The sequence below is a fragment of the Kluyveromyces marxianus genome, chromosome 4 (genome assembly GCF_001417885.1).
Source record: "Kluyveromyces marxianus DMKU3-1042 DNA, complete genome, chromosome 4".
In the NCBI taxonomy this organism is placed as follows: Eukaryota; Fungi; Ascomycota; class Saccharomycetes; order Saccharomycetales; family Saccharomycetaceae; genus Kluyveromyces; species Kluyveromyces marxianus.
This window is the reverse complement of record NC_036028.1, coordinates 979,868-992,145: the sequence shown is the minus strand read 5'-3', so window position 1 is coordinate 992,145 and position 12,278 is coordinate 979,868. Positions and strand designations below refer to the sequence as shown.

General features: G+C 38.8%; 8 protein-coding genes across 8 annotated transcripts; 2 read left to right on the top strand and 6 right to left on the bottom strand.

Annotated features, from left to right (window-relative positions):
• Positions 1-584: 584 nt before the first annotated feature.
• Positions 585-1,202, top strand: KLMA_40438 (membrane-associated progesterone receptor; the record flags this gene model as incomplete). The annotated part of the gene is made up of 1 exon (XM_022819748.1): positions 585-1,202. The coding sequence occupies one exon, from the start codon at positions 585-587 to the stop codon at positions 1,200-1,202; it is 618 nt and encodes a 205-aa protein (XP_022676283.1).
• Positions 1,203-1,367: 165 nt separating this feature from the next.
• On the bottom strand, positions 1,368-1,874 carry KLMA_40437 (CoA-binding protein; the record flags this gene model as incomplete). The annotated part of the gene is made up of 1 exon (XM_022819747.1): positions 1,368-1,874. The coding sequence occupies one exon, from the start codon at positions 1,872-1,874 to the stop codon at positions 1,368-1,370; it is 507 nt and encodes a 168-aa protein (XP_022676282.1).
• Positions 1,875-2,323: 449 nt separating this feature from the next.
• ERG4 (delta(24(24(1)))-sterol reductase) lies at positions 2,324-3,703 on the bottom strand (the record flags this gene model as incomplete). Its single annotated transcript, XM_022819746.1, has 1 exon — positions 2,324-3,703. The coding sequence occupies one exon, from the start codon at positions 3,701-3,703 to the stop codon at positions 2,324-2,326; it is 1,380 nt and encodes a 459-aa protein (XP_022676281.1).
• Positions 3,704-4,540: 837 nt separating this feature from the next.
• On the top strand, positions 4,541-5,344 carry PUP2 (proteasome core particle subunit alpha 5; the record flags this gene model as incomplete). The annotated part of the gene is made up of 1 exon (XM_022819745.1): positions 4,541-5,344. The coding sequence occupies one exon, from the start codon at positions 4,541-4,543 to the stop codon at positions 5,342-5,344; it is 804 nt and encodes a 267-aa protein (XP_022676280.1).
• A 360-nt stretch (positions 5,345-5,704) lies between these two features.
• Positions 5,705-7,243, bottom strand: GCN5 (histone acetyltransferase GCN5; the record flags this gene model as incomplete). Its single annotated transcript, XM_022819744.1, has 1 exon — positions 5,705-7,243. The coding sequence occupies one exon, from the start codon at positions 7,241-7,243 to the stop codon at positions 5,705-5,707; it is 1,539 nt and encodes a 512-aa protein (XP_022676279.1).
• Positions 7,244-7,636: 393 nt separating this feature from the next.
• Positions 7,637-9,457, bottom strand: ATG7 (Atg7p; the record flags this gene model as incomplete). The annotated part of the gene is made up of 1 exon (XM_022819743.1): positions 7,637-9,457. One exon carries the CDS (start codon positions 9,455-9,457, stop codon positions 7,637-7,639), a length of 1,821 nt encoding a protein of 606 aa, XP_022676278.1.
• A 317-nt stretch (positions 9,458-9,774) lies between these two features.
• NMD3 (ribosome-binding protein NMD3) lies at positions 9,775-11,322 on the bottom strand (the record flags this gene model as incomplete). Its single annotated transcript, XM_022819742.1, has 1 exon — positions 9,775-11,322. One exon carries the CDS (start codon positions 11,320-11,322, stop codon positions 9,775-9,777), a length of 1,548 nt encoding a protein of 515 aa, XP_022676277.1.
• A 237-nt stretch (positions 11,323-11,559) lies between these two features.
• NOP19 (Nop19p) lies at positions 11,560-12,144 on the bottom strand (the record flags this gene model as incomplete). Its single annotated transcript, XM_022819741.1, has 1 exon — positions 11,560-12,144. The coding sequence occupies one exon, from the start codon at positions 12,142-12,144 to the stop codon at positions 11,560-11,562; it is 585 nt and encodes a 194-aa protein (XP_022676276.1).
• Between the last annotated feature and the right edge of the window lie 134 nt (positions 12,145-12,278).

Below are 12,278 nucleotides of genomic sequence, written 5' to 3'. Positions count from 1 at the left end.
GAAGAAAAAAAAAAAAAAAAAGAACAACAATGTTCCACACGCTACGACCCGTTCTCCAGGAAAACCCAGACCTCTGGAATTGCTGGGGAAAGAAGAAATCTCGTGTAAGAGAACGAAAGCTGGAGTGGAAATAGGGAAAGGCAAAAGAAGCTTAAGAAAAATGAAAACTAGTGCCGTTTCCGCGCGACTGGTTCTGGGTTGCAAAACAGCACTTGTGCAGGCACAATGTTGCTTGCAGCTTGCATTTTGTTCTTGGGCAGGGATATCTGTGAATATGCAAGTACGATGTGTTGCAGAAGAATTTTTATATTTATTGTTTACAAGGTGCAGGTGCTACTGTTAGCTAGTGCAGTTTATTGTTGTTGTTTTTTTGCTTCTTCCTCCTCTTCTTCTACTTCTTCTTTATTGCAGTGGGACGATAGAAGCGTGAGAAAAAAGCCACTTCTGTGGCTGCTAGTACGATATAGTTTAGTTTTCCGGATAAACCAGCGCAGCAGGCTGAAATTAGAGAATTTTGGTAGAGTTCTTCACAGCCATCGGATAGGATAGCAGCCAATCGGCAGATATTAGTTGGGACCAGAATCATGCAACAGGATTCCAAGAGAAGAGCAAGAGACGGAGAAGAATATTACGATGAGGAGGTGGACGGGAGGTTTGGTGTTGTTGACTGGCTTAGAGTTGGGTTTGGTGTGGTGCTTGCTTCTCAGATAGTTGCGAAATGCGTTTTTGGGCACTGGTGGTCGTTGTCGGGTGTTACGCCTTTTGGTGGTGGGAGACACGAGGCCACGATAAAACCACTGCCTGCACCATACTGGGGGCTGCATGGGTATTCACTTCCACACGTTTTTAGTCTTGAGGAATTAGCGCGATTTTCTGGTGAGAAGTACGTAGATGGTGAAGGGGAAAAGCTTTCCCCGATAGTGCTTAGTATCAACGGAACAGTGTTTGACGTTACTTCGTCCCCTAGGTTCTACGGGCCCTGGGGCCCATATCGGAAATTCACAGGTACAGATTGTTCGAACAACTTTCAGTTTGGCATGTTCGACTATCATCATGCCTACAACACGCCGTGTCACTGGAACATTACCGACTTCACGGAAGATCAGCTGGCCAAAGTTAGAGGGTGGTACGAATTTTTCACTACGAAGTACCCTATCGTTGGCACGATCCAGTTCCCTCCAGCTGAAAACGCAGCAGGCTAGCGATGACCAGGCGAGATCACTGTAATCACGATATCCAGATGATGATACTTTCTTCTCAAGGGTACGAGCACGCACAGAGAGAGAAACAGTAACAAAAAGAAAACATAAATAGATACATGAATAGGGTAGCGTTATATTTATTTGCACACCTCTACTACAACTGTCTCACAAATCGGCCACCAATTCACTCTTGACATAATTCGAATGTCCGTTTATTAGAATACAATCGTTTATGACATTTCCTTCCGGGATCTTGAGATCGGCAGTAGCATAGTCCACACACTCGGTATTCCACGATCCAGGCTGAAACCATACGCTAATTACTGGCGTCCCAACATCCTTTAGTTCCTTCAATATCGAAAGGGTTACCGGTGGAGGGGTCACAAACGATACACTGATCCCGTCAATGTCTTTTTTCCCCTTGTAATTGTCCAATCCTTCCTTAATAGTGCGTGCGATGGGCAATCTAGTATCACCAGCAACTCTTCTTGATACTGAATCGACACTTAAGTCAATTTCACCTCCCTTAGGGTTTACTGGAATCACAGGCAACCTATGCTGGGTGTACCAATGAACTATCCTATTCGCATAGTGCATATCTTGGTAAACTTTCCCACATACAAAGTATAGTCTTTTAGGACCGAAAAACTCTTTAAGTAATTGATTGACCATAATTTCTGTATATTACGTCAAAAAGTACCTCTAGTCTACTGTCTTCCAATCTCTTAAATCTCTTATGTTACAAATCCGTTTGTCAAGTTTAACTACTCCGATGAATAAAATGTGTCAAGTTAATGAATCTAACGCTAACCTTGAAAAACTAAATGACTCAATTCCACCCCCAAAACTACCTGTCTCTACGTATAAGATAGTAACAACAACTGATGTTGTGTTTAATAGAACAACACACACACACAATCAAATATAAAGGGCCCAAAACCATGGACTTATTTTAAACTCTTCAGGGGCCTCTAAATATTACAAACTACTACAGAAGATGAGGGGGTACGTCGCACATATTTGTAACTCTTTGAATTTTTCATTTTTCATTTTTTCATTTTAGCTTGTTCTGTTTAAAGTCTATTTTATTTTTTATGGGTTGTAATGGCAGGGTATGTACTTTAAAAAACGTATGGGATGAACAAGTATGGACATTCCTTACAGTACTTTTCCCAGTCCTTACCGTACTTCTTCTTGCACTTGGCATCATCTCTCAATGCTCTGTGCAGAAGAACCACGAAGAAGAAAACAGGGAAGAACCATGGGAAAGGACTTTCGAAACCACACGCCAAACCCCAGACCAAAGATTGAGTCCAGTCAGCGGTGTAGTGGATTTTTCTTGCCAACTTGTACCATCCATCAATTAACAAGTATGATCCATTTTCTGTGACCATGTATTTTGGGTTTTTGAGCACTTGTCTTGGCAAAAATGGGAAAGTCTTTCTAACGGTGAGATCACCAGCCATTTGCTTTCTGAACGAGTTCTTTTGCCCATTAGTAGTGTCAAAGAAGTAGTATGCGATGAGCAAAGTGATGTATAGAGAAACGTTGTAAGCGGTTGACCATTGGTATTCTGATGGGTCATGGTAGTACAAGAATAGGGTACAGTGGCAGTACGTATATGGAACACCAGCGATGTTCCAGAAGATTAACATGAAACCGAACTTTTCGTAAGCCATATCCCAGGTTGGGACGATCAATTCTTCACCTTTGGAGCATGCGTTAGCATACAACCAGTGGGCCAAGAAAACCAAGCCTAGCTGTGGGCTAACGTAACCGTAGTCCTCGTATTGCTTCAAACAGGCACCCAAGGTTAAAAAGTACAAGGTGTACCATGGGATTCTAACCTCGAAGAACATCTTCAAGTCCAAGTATCCGATACGTGGGTTCAATGGAGCACCCATGAAGAAGTCGTAAATATGGCTACCTGTCATTCTGTGATAGTCCTTGGTGACAAACAAAGTGAACAAGTACAAGAAGATGGAGAACGAGAATCCGGAAATGATAGCACATGTCATAATCTCGCCAAACATTTCGAGAATGGTGTACAACTTGAACACACCAGAGTAATGTAGCGCCAAAACAATGATGTTGGACACGTAAAATGTCCACATCGCGTTACAGTAGTATGGCAATTGCTTACCATTCAAATGGTCCAATGGCTGGCCCTTGGTCCAAACACCTGGCAAAGTGTAGTAGAAAACCATTTGCGCAACCCAAAACGTCAAAAAGATCTTCCATGCATAACAGGATGGAGTAGCGTTGTCCCTAATCAATTGACCCAAATGGCACAAGAATTGACCCCAACTTTCACCTTCAGCGGGCCACGCGGCTGCTCCATTGTAGAATTTAGCTGATATCCACATGTAGTACATCAATGCTGGGAAACCAATGAGCATCCCAAACACACCAGGAACACCACCGAATTCATATTCGATTTCCTCGGGTTTAAGGTATTTTCCTTGCGGCAAATGGCTCTTGCGCTGAGGTTTAGACGACATGGTGATAGACAATGATTTCAGAAATCAATCAACTCTCCAACACTGGCTTATCTTACCTATTTCCTGGAAAAAAAAATCAAATACTCTTTTTCACAAATAGTGTACGTTTAAATCAATTGCACTATTTTATTTTATTTTATTTATTTCATTCTATTATGATCTGACAGATGCGTAACTCTCGCTCATTATTCTTATTGAACCATTTTTCGTTGCGATCCGAAGCTTGTCCCCCCCATACAAAATACGGGAGCTAAACGACGATGCGTCCCCGGGTAACATTCGGTTGTTACCTCTTCTCTTTACGTATTTTGTTCCGGCGGAACATTTTTTTTTTCGTAGTATTTGACGTAGGTTGTGGGTGTTACTCCTGTTCCGCGGACATTGCGCTTGAAACTCTGGAGTATGCATGCATGTATATGAACAGAGACCGTGAGAGAGAGATTTTTTGCTTGTTTTTCCCATTGTTTCGCCAAAATGGTTTGAAGATACCGGGTAACACTGTTCCAACATTAAAATAATTTTAGTCTTTTTTTTTGCATTTTTATTCTCATTTTCGTTTTTAATTTTTGATTTTCAATTTTTTGTTTTTTGTTTTTGATATTTTGATTTACCCGGCCATCAACAGTGGCAAATGTTCAGCTTTAGCAGGATTTTGATCAGTACTGGTTTATTAGTATATTTATTATTATGATTATTATCTAAAGTACTAATTAAACCTTTAAATAATGTATTAGTTGAATAGGTAAAGTTACCCTCGAGTATTCTCCAGTTATACACATATCGGCGGGTTAGTAGTGGAGAGAAGAACTCAATATAACAGATAATTAATATCCTGCAATGTTTTTGACTAGAAGCGAATACGATCGTGGTGTGAGCACCTTTTCCCCAGAAGGGCGTCTTTTCCAAGTCGAATACTCATTAGAGGCAATCAAATTGGGTAGCACAGCCATTGGTGTTGTGACGAATGAGGGTATTGTACTTGGTGTAGAGAAGCGTGTGACGTCAGCATTGTTAGAGAGTGATTCCATCGAGAAAATAGTGGAGGTAGACACGCATATTGGATGTGCCATGAGTGGTTTGACCGCAGATGCAAGATCTATGCTTGAGCATGCCAGAGTCAATGCTGTAACACACGAATTATATTACGACGAAAAAATTACAGTAGAGTCCTTGACGCAATCTGTTTGCGATCTTGCGCTAAGGTTCGGTGAAGGTGCGTCTGGTGAAGAAAGACTAATGTCGAGACCGTTCGGTGTGGCTCTATTGATAGGTGGATACGACGATGAGCAAGGGTTCCAATTGTACCATGCGGAACCATCCGGAACTTTCTACCGTTATAATGCGAAGGCCATTGGTTCCGGTTCTGAAGGTGCCCAATCGGAACTACAAAACGAGTGGCACTCATCCTTAACATTGAAGGAAGCCGAATCTCTAGTACTAAAAATCTTAAAACAGGTCATGGAAGAAAAACTTGATGAGAACAACGCACAGTTGAGCAGTATTACCAAAGAAGGGTTCAAAATTTACAGCGATGAGCAAACTGCAGAAATCATAAAAGAAGTAAAGGAAAAGGAGGCTGCGGAAGCTCAAGAAGCTGCAAGAGCAAATACTCAAGGTTCAGATGTAGAAATGGAGGGGTAGTCAGTTTTGCATTAGATATAATCAAATATTAATTATGTTACTAGTAGTAATTATTAGAAGCTAATAATAACAAATGAGGGAAAAATCAACAGAAAAGGCTCCAGTCAGGCGATAGCTGTCACTTCTTCCGTTTTGATCGATTAATATGTTAACACTCGTACCTTCCCAGTTTAATATTCTGGACTTTTTTTTTATTGTCCCGTTCGAAACTCATTAAGGTTATAACCATTCGTAAGATATATATATATATATATATATATACTACTATTTGTATATGTACAACTCTCCGTATAATTCTATTTTACTACTCAAGTATACAGAATCTCTCTTGATTAATATTATTACATTGTCAATCGTCAATTAATCCACAAGATGCGCATACTCCGGAATCTCCTTAACTTTAGAGTTGAAGAACTTCTCTAAACGGTTAGCATATTTGTAGTATGATGTATTTTCGCCATTATACGCTCTGCAGTTTTTAAATATTAGTCTGGCATCGTATATGAAATTTTCCATCTTCTCATATCTGTTTCCATTCAACTTCATTTCCATAGAACTTAAGTCCATAGGTTCTTTTATAAATTCATAATAGTCAGGAACCTGTTCCTTATTAACTGGTTGTAAGAACGGCCAAGCAGCAGCATGATTTTGGAGCTCTGTTAACAGATTTTGCATAGCAGCATAGTGGGGTCCACGTTTAGGCCTTTGAGCAAGCTCATCCATTTCAGGAGTCCAACCTGCTTCCTTTAATCCAGGTATCGTCATTGGGTCTATTGGCTTTATGTTTGTTAAATCCTCAAACTGCTTCAATCCGGGACGAACTATATGGGATTTTGATATGCTTCGAATTTTTCTCTGGATTGCCGCCTCTTGTAGTAAGAGAATTTTAGCTGCATCGAGATAGCGAATTCTTGGTAACATAGAACATTGCATTAGAGTACCCCCTTCGTAATCCTTGATGTACCCCATCCATATATTTTTATCTAGGGTGATTTCTTTAGTAAAGCCTTGTTTTTTGAAATAACCAATTGCGTAATTGTCTGCATATGTCAAGAAATATTTTATTGGAGATGTTGCCCTAACATAGTCTTTCAAGTGATTCATCAAATGAGCACCATACCCTCTCACTTGCTCGGTAGAACTGATCGCACAGAACACAATCTCTGCAAACTCACGTTTATCAAATGGACGATATGTTATACCACCCACCACTGTTAGTGGTTTCCTAACAACTGCCATAGAGAGATGTGATCGATCGTACACTAGTCTTGCAATATATTCTTTGGGCATTTTAGGTAGTTGTTTTTGGAAGATGTTTTTCAAACCAGTTAAAACCATCATATTTTCCTTACTGTTATCATTATTGACCACCCTAAATTCAATTTTACCTTCCTTTTCCTCCATGACACTTGGTCTGTCTTTATAGCTGTATTCCTGCCCATCGAAATCAAACTTTGTTATTCCTGCCTCCTCATCAACAACCTCATTCTCAGCAATTGGTTGCGCATCCGCTTTTTCATCTGCCTCCTTTTCCAACTGCTTTTCCTCTAATTTGGATTCTTCTTTCTCTTTGTTGTCATTTGTGACCGATGATCCGGTATTTTCCTCTTCTTTGACGTCTGCCTTTTCTGAATCGTTTTCATTGACTGAATCTGATCCCTCCTTTACTGATTCAACGTCTTCATTATTTTCTGGAGGTTCTTTTGCCTCTTGCTCTTCATCGTTTGCATCCGCTGCCTTGGAAGTATCATCAGCAGGATCTAAAACTGATGGTGATTCTTCAATTTCGGGTGTTTCTTCCTGTTCAACTTTTGGTTTTATCGTATCTTTTATCTTACCATTTTTTCCTCTCTTAGTTTGTGATCTACCTTGACCGGTATAGCGCCTTTTGACCGGCATTTGTCCTCATCTTTTGATCTTTCATTGACTAACTGTATTGTTTACTATTTACTCTGATCACCGTTTATTCTATATGTTCTATAAGTTCTATTGTTCAGTAATTTTTCAAATTGCTATAACACCCGTACATCATATATTAGGTTGAAACGCGACTATACAAGTAAAGAATAGTAGAGCGACTCTAAGAATATCACCTTTCCGGCGTTGAACGGAATAGAAAAGCCCTTGTGTACATTTTATTTAGTACACCTTCATTCAGGCTTCAATTATCGATATAATTAACTTAAACCCTTTTTCAAATTCTGAGACACAGAAAAGCGAATTTAGTTTAGCATTAATAACATAAATACATAGTGACACTTTAGAGTCAAGAACTACAGATATTAATACAGCTCATCCAGTTACAAACTCATCATCTTCAGAAAAGTCGAAATCTTCTTCTAAAGCTAACTCAGCTTCTTCTTGGACCTTCGATAGCCCACTTAGTTTTTCAACGCATTTGTAATCGTCAAGAGCTTGCCTAACGAAATTCCACCCATTCTCTTGCAATGCGGATATTACACTTTTATTACCGGCACAACAGTGTTCATATTCCGGAGTGCTTTGACTTACGGTCTTAAATTCATTGAGAAACCCTCGAATTTGATGTGGCGATGTTCCTAATACATTTGGTGTAGGCTGGAGATATGTGACCAGCAATTCAACTGCTTGGGATGCTGCCAACAATGCAACACCAGGTCTGGTAACTGTACACATCTGATCCAAAGTTCTGTCTGTTAGGGAGTCACTGGGTGCCAAAATGTCGTTACAGAAATAACACCCAAGTTTATCGTCATCATTTCCATGTCTCATTACTAAGTAGCTATCAAAACCAAGAGCAGCATTAATGACAATCTTATTGTGCAATCTTCCCAAGACAGAAGGAAGCCATCTAGTTTCACGGGCATCCATCAATAGAAATATAACGTCATGACTTTTTATAAGATCTTCAAGAGCTTCATAATCTTGCCTTTGCTTTTTTTCGTTGGTGACGGGATGTCCAATCATAGGGATTTCCAATTGATAGCCAGACGATTCCACTGATGGGAAAATTCTCTTCAAGGCTTCACTCGCTATTTGCGCTTTGGGTTTTCCACAGTCTTCAAAGTTATATAGAGATTGTCTAACAGGGTTTGAAAAGGACACGGTACTATTATCCACAAAGGAGATATGACGGACACCCCACGCCAATAAAACACGTGAAACGTAGCAACCGAGTGTTCCAGATCCTAGCAATAGGGCTTTTGTATTACGAATTCCATCTAAATCTATTTTGGGCGCTATTCTCCATTTCATTAACTTAAGATTCAAATCGACTGCTTGGTCGGCAATCTTTACTGGATCCATTAAAGAACTTAAGTCAATAGATTTTGGAGCTAATTTACCAAGTCCGTTCTTTTCCCAACCGCTAACTTTCAACGATGGGTTGTTTCCATTGTTTATTATAATTTCTGCTTCAAAACTTGACTCATCACTACGTAAAAAGCAGATTGTGTAAGTCTCTCTAGGTGATAATTTACTCCAAACTGTTAGAATATTTTTTGTAACCGCTGAAGGAATATCTTTCAAATGACTAAAATCTTTGAAAACTACTTTCTCACAAACCTTTAAATTATCTGGAGTCGCTTTCTGTATAACACCACTTATCACGCATGCGATGATCACATTTTGTTTAATGAATGATACACTGATGTCAGAATCGGAGGCTATTACCTTACTTGATATAATTTGATATGTTGCTCCATCCGACTGAAAACTTGGCATACAGATCCAATAATAAAACTTATACTTCTTTAAGTCAGCAAAACTAATCATGTAGAAGCTTATTATTTCATTCAAATCATTTTCCAAACCACGTTGTAGCAATTCTTGGCCCTTTTCTTTAATGAACTGAATTTTATTACAGTTTTTAAATAGTTCAATGGTATTGAAATTTAGCAGATAACCCTTCAAAATGATATTGTGCTCATCATTATCAGGTTTCTGAAAACTGTCATCTCGTAGTGATATAGCTAGGACATTTGAAGTGAATTGGTTGAGATCTAATTGCGTATAAAGTGCCTTCTCGTCTGAATCTAGTTTGAAAATATCTAATTTTAACCTCGATAGTTCATGGAAAAACGAGCTGTCCACAAACGATTGAAATGATGGTGCAAACTTCAAATCACTTACCATTGTATCCGTCTTTTAATTGTTCTTTTGCAGACAAACTCCTTTGTCCGTTCCTGTTTCATCCCTACTTCTAAAACCTTTTAAGGGTAAGACCAATATTTGACAAATTGATGGGGCTTTATTGTTTTTAGGTTGAAAGTTTAAAGTCTAAATAAACACACAGTATAGCGTTACCCTGAAATATGCCAACTATTGAATATATACTATTATACAGTACAATGATATGGTACACACTGATGCAATTAAAGAAGTGCTCACTTACCGTCATCATGTGAGATTTCTGCTTGTTTTACAGACAAAAAAGATTAAAGGTCGCGGTGTTAAATTCCGGCTTCGTTTTCTTGTTGTTGATCCTCTAGAGTCATTTCATCAAGTTCATCCAACAATTCATCGATATCAATTTGTGGAGCATCTTCATCTTCATCTTCGTCCATTTCAGCTTCATGTTCAGCGGTAGTTTTACTCTTATATAGGTTGATGGTTTGTCTCATTTCCTCATCTTCTTCTAATTCTTGCAAGAACACTTCGTAATCTCTTTCTGCACGTTCCATTTCTTGTTTCTGTTGTCTAGAGGTGTAGTCTTGGGAGGCCTCGATGTCCTTGTGTTCTCTTGCCATTCTCTTCAACTTCCACTTTCTGTTCTTCTTGGTCTTTCTTTGGTATAATTTCTTGACAAGAACAACATCAGGAACATAATCGTTGTTCAAAGCATCAAATAATTCAGAGTTATAGTTAGAGTTAGCGATAAAGTAACCCATAACACTGTCACCAGGATGTATAATACCACCAAGGTGAGTTCTAACATAGTATGTTTGATCATTTTGGCCTAAATCAGAAGCTCTTGCGACAGTAACATCGGCCAAGACCCATTTGTTCCTCACCTGTCCAGTAGGTTCAACATCTAGCACGATGAACTCTGTTAGCTGAGAGACTTCAGCCAATGCACTAAATGGCTCACGCCAATACACTGATGCTGATAAGTCACAAGTTTGTAGTGTTGTTGGATCCAAGAATTGGATGGAGTTTGTTACTTTAGAACAAAGCACAAATTGGCAAATGTTACCCAAGGATTTGGCAAGTTTCTTTGGTAAGACGACTAAATCATCTCTACAGATTGGAACAATTTCCACTGAGAAAGTAAATTTATATGTCGACGAACCTGTATGGATATCTTGAGAAATCAACTCTTCAGATTTTCTACACTTGATTGGAACCACAGCATTCAAAAAGTCAATCATCTTAACAGCATGATTCTTCTGTGAATAAAAGAAATCAAGACCATCTTTAGCTTCACTAATTGAAATAGTATCAACATGTGCATTATGTTTCAAAATCAATTGTTCCAAATACAAAAATGTTCTCTTATGGGGCACTTTTTGTCTAATTTGAACGTTCGCTCTCCAAGTATTAGTAGTATAAGATCTGGCACAGTCAGGACACTGCATGGCAACAACCACATATTCGACTTCAAAGGTTTGTTGAATGATTGTATTAGCCATTGCTTCACCTTGGACAGTTAATTTCACTCTAATACGTCTGGAATGAGGTTCGGTCCAGATAAAAGATGCGTCGACTAATCTGACTTTGTTTAACCCTTTCAAACGGCGCAAACAAAGGGCTAAAAGTTCACGAGATTCTAAAGAAGCTCTAATCCACTGACTAGGTGGTTGTAAAAATCTTTCACAGTTTCTGCAGAATGAAACATTGGCTTCTCTTGGAATACCTTCAGTAATATCAACGTTCATCTTGATACAGTCGTAACACATTACTAACCCTGAGGAACCATCCATGGGCACACCACAACTGCAACACAACACAGTAGCATGTTGATGTTGCATGTGGTTTTGATCTAGTGGAGTATAATTCATGGTTGTCGCTTGGTTCTTCTGAGCTTGTGATGAATATAGCTGGTATACTTTTGCTAATGATTCTAATATACTTTGCGAGATGAGATGTGATGAGATGCGATGAGCTTAATTCAAATTTTTTTTCTTTAACAACAGTATAAGAAAAAGAAATAATACACGTGACTTGAGCTCATATTATGATACTATACTCGTCTATATAATCACATAAGGTTTAGTACTTAAAGGACTAGTATTGTACTACCTCTTGGACTTTTTCCCCGTAAACAACAGTAACCCTGTTTTCTTTTTGCTATGTTTCTGTTCTTTAATATCTGCTTCATCATCGGAGGAAGATTCTGCATCCACTGAAGGTTGCAATTGCATTTGTGATTGTTTTTTATCGTTTACATTGTTTGATCCTTTCTTATCCTTCGGAAGTTCATTGCGTATCTTTTGTCTTTGTTGATTTCGTATTTTGTTCTTTAATGATACCATAGCTTGGGAGTCATCCTTTCTTACCCGATGGACACTGTTTCTTTCTTGGATATCTTTGTTTGTTCTCTTTTTCTTAGCTAGTGAACTAACCTTCTTGTCACCTTTGATAAATTCACCAATGGTGTGTATATCTGTGTCATTAATATCTTGGGTATCGTTAAAGGATAATCCACTACCTATCTGAATAACTGGTAATTGAAAGAAGTCATCTTTTGACTTATTTTCTTGTTCTTGAACGGATGAAGATCCATCGATCCATTCTAATACTTTAGAGGTAGAATTTCCAAATCCATGTTGAAACTTGGCCAACAATGCCTGTTTCTCTTTAATCTCTTGGGATCTAGACATCTGATTATTTCGTTTAGGTGAAGGCCATTACCACACTCTCACCTTCGCTTTTATTAACGACAATTATTCTTTCAAGTAAGGTGTCATTCGGTCTCGCCTTACCTCATCTCATCTCATCTCATCAAGTATATATT